The sequence below is a fragment of the Nanorana parkeri genome, unplaced genomic scaffold (assembly GCF_000935625.1).
Source record: "Nanorana parkeri isolate BGI_ZX_2015 unplaced genomic scaffold, ASM93562v1 scaffold318, whole genome shotgun sequence".
Taxonomy (NCBI): domain Eukaryota; kingdom Metazoa; phylum Chordata; class Amphibia; order Anura; family Dicroglossidae; genus Nanorana; species Nanorana parkeri.
Window position 1 is genome coordinate 179,456 of NW_017306586.1, and position 2,633 is coordinate 182,088.

At 40.7% G+C, this 2,633-nt stretch overlaps 1 protein-coding gene across 1 annotated transcript in view; it reads right to left on the reverse strand.

Annotated features, from left to right (window-relative positions):
* The window catches only part of ZFC3H1 (zinc finger C3H1-type containing), an 80,837-nt gene that overhangs the window by 10,962 nt on the left and 67,242 nt on the right, over positions 1–2,633 (reverse strand). Inside the window, exons 26-27 of the mRNA XM_018558061.1 lie at positions 455–560; positions 166–364 (exon numbers count right to left, since the gene is read on the reverse strand). Coding sequence (XP_018413563.1) covers positions 166–364; positions 455–560 — 305 coding nt within the window. The remainder of the gene's footprint in view (positions 1–165; positions 365–454; positions 561–2,633) is intronic.

Below are 2,633 nucleotides of genomic sequence, written 5' to 3' on the forward strand. Positions count from 1 at the left end.
TACACATATATACACACACACACACACGTTACATTAGTTACTGAACTGAGAATCTGTATCTGGAATATGCAGGACTATTGCAACTCTGATACAAATACTTTTCGCACAGTACAGACCTGGATAGGTAAAAAAAATACCTGTCAACCGAAAAGTGCAAAGTTTTACCTGGTGTACTAAAAATTTGCAGACATTATAAAATATTTGTGCATTTCCAGGATTATTTCTGAATGCAGTGATCCAGACTTCCATGGCATTGTCTGGATGCCCACTTTTAAGATATACAGAACATAAAGCCTCTAGGATGTCACAGTTATCACTCCAACCATCAAGCAGCTGTTTGCACATGTTCACTGCATCAGAAGGCCTAGAAACAAAAAAAACAAAAAAAAGCCAGCAATGTTAACAAGTGTACTATTAGAACGACTCTTTGCACAATAGTGTGTACAATTCTTACCTGTCGAGCATAAGATTGATTAGGATCATATTTTTATAAAGCGGTAGGCAAACTTCTGTTCTTTCCTTGGCATTTAAGTTTTCATCGGAACATGAAAATACAGCAGCTAAGGAAGTAAAAAAAAAAAAATCAAAATATCAGTGAAGATGTGGTTGCAATAATTTAACTTTTGTACTCACTGTAAGAAACCTAGGCACTTGATAGTAAGAAGCTTAGGGATAAACCACTGCTCACAGGAAAGAAAAAAAAACTGACACTAGGCAATAGAAAACTGAAGGCTAGGCTTCTAGAGGTTATTACTCCTCCACCTGATTATTTTTGGCAAGCAATCCTAAGAGAGAACTATAGCAAATGAGGGGAGGTAGCTGGGTCCTTCAATGGACTCAGAGAAAAGGATTTTATAGCAAATACAAAAAAATTTTCTCTATTGTCCAGTGAGGGACATAGATTGATAGTAAGCCACCTAGGAGAATCTAAAACCAGTCCAAACTGTGGGGCTGGTTAGCATCTTCAAGGAGAATAAATAGGTTCAAATACAAGTTTTTGTAGCACCAACAACACTCGATTTTAATGCCAAAGCGGAAGGAAAGGCCTATATGCTTAAACAATCCAGGAGCCGACAATGAAGGTAAAGAGCTCAGCTATAGATAAAGGCAGCTGTACAAGGGAGCATCCTACCAGCTGGATCGCTGCAGGACTTCCAGCTATTCTGCGTCACACACACAAAGTGTAGGGATTGGTATGGGAATGCGTTTCGAGGCCACAATGGGAAATAGGAAAGGGTACTGTTGGGTGCTTGACATTATACCCAGACCACTAGGTGGAGTCTTTTTTTTATATATTTGCATATGTATGAATGGAGACACAAAATGAATGGTCTATTTCCACACAGCAACTGGACTTTTTTCACAATTTGAATATAAAAAACAAACTTATAAAAGATATATGCAATATAAAATATAAAAAGAACAGATCAAGGTATGCTTATCCCACGGTGCTGCCAAAGTAATGGCTGCATCCCTTGTTGGGTCACCGATGGTTCATCAAGAAGCTGGACAGGTTTGTTTGCAAGAAGACACTGGCAACTTCACATTCAGCATTCCCCAATGCGAACATATGTAACTAGAACCCTTCCTAATGGAGCGACTATTCCTTTGGGTCCAGACATCATTTGCTGAGAAAATCTGCCAGTAGTCCTAGGAATATGTTCCAGGGAAATGACTGGAACATAAAGCTCCACCCAGGGGGGGATATATGCTACCTCAGACACTGCCAAAACACCCCTGATGATTGATATAAACGATGACTGTGGCACTGTCTCAATTAACCCTGACTGCATGTGTGGTCAGAAGGAAGGTCCAGTAAAATAAAAAATTTCTTGTAGCTTTTCTTGTAGGACATTGAATGGATGCTTTTAGTCTTTGCGAGACAAACAACCCTGAATAGACAGAAGATCCGCAACTATGCCTCAACCCAGAAGACTCATCTGTAGTGACGATCTTCCAATGTAAGGGAAACAAACACCTATGCTTCGAAAACGCTGGGCACAGAAGTTACCATAACAGACATCCTGGTTCGTGGGTATAACCGGATCATGAGGATGTTCATTTCATGGTTCTTGAGTGGAACTCAGAAAACAGAATTGCTTTGAAGGTGAATACTATCAATCCCAGTACTTGCATGGAACTCCACAGGGAAGATAGACATTGGATTGAATTGGCAGAACCTGGCTCTGCAACTTTGCCAACTTCTCCCAGGGCAGGAACCCTTGGCATGAAAATTATCCAGGAGAAGGCCCAAGTGGTCCAGGTGATGCAACAGAGTCAGATGATTTCTCAGGTGTTTAGGATCCATTTCAAGTCCCCCCCAATATCTGCAGCGGGATAGACTCATTCAAGTCCTGGTGTGGGTGAAGTCTATGCTTGCAAAGTTGGAGGAAGCAATGATGGTGAAGCCAGAGGCAAGAATATTCCTTTTCCGTAAATAAATAGTAGAAATCCACAAAAGTACTGTGTCAACAATACAGGGAGGAAGACTAGGGGGGAAATATAAAATTACATACACATTAATCGAATATAAACTGTGTTTGGTCGCAGAAACAAAGAGAAAGGACACACTCTTATACAGCCAGAGTGTAAAAGGAGACGGTGTTCCATTCCATGACCAGTGCAAACCCCCC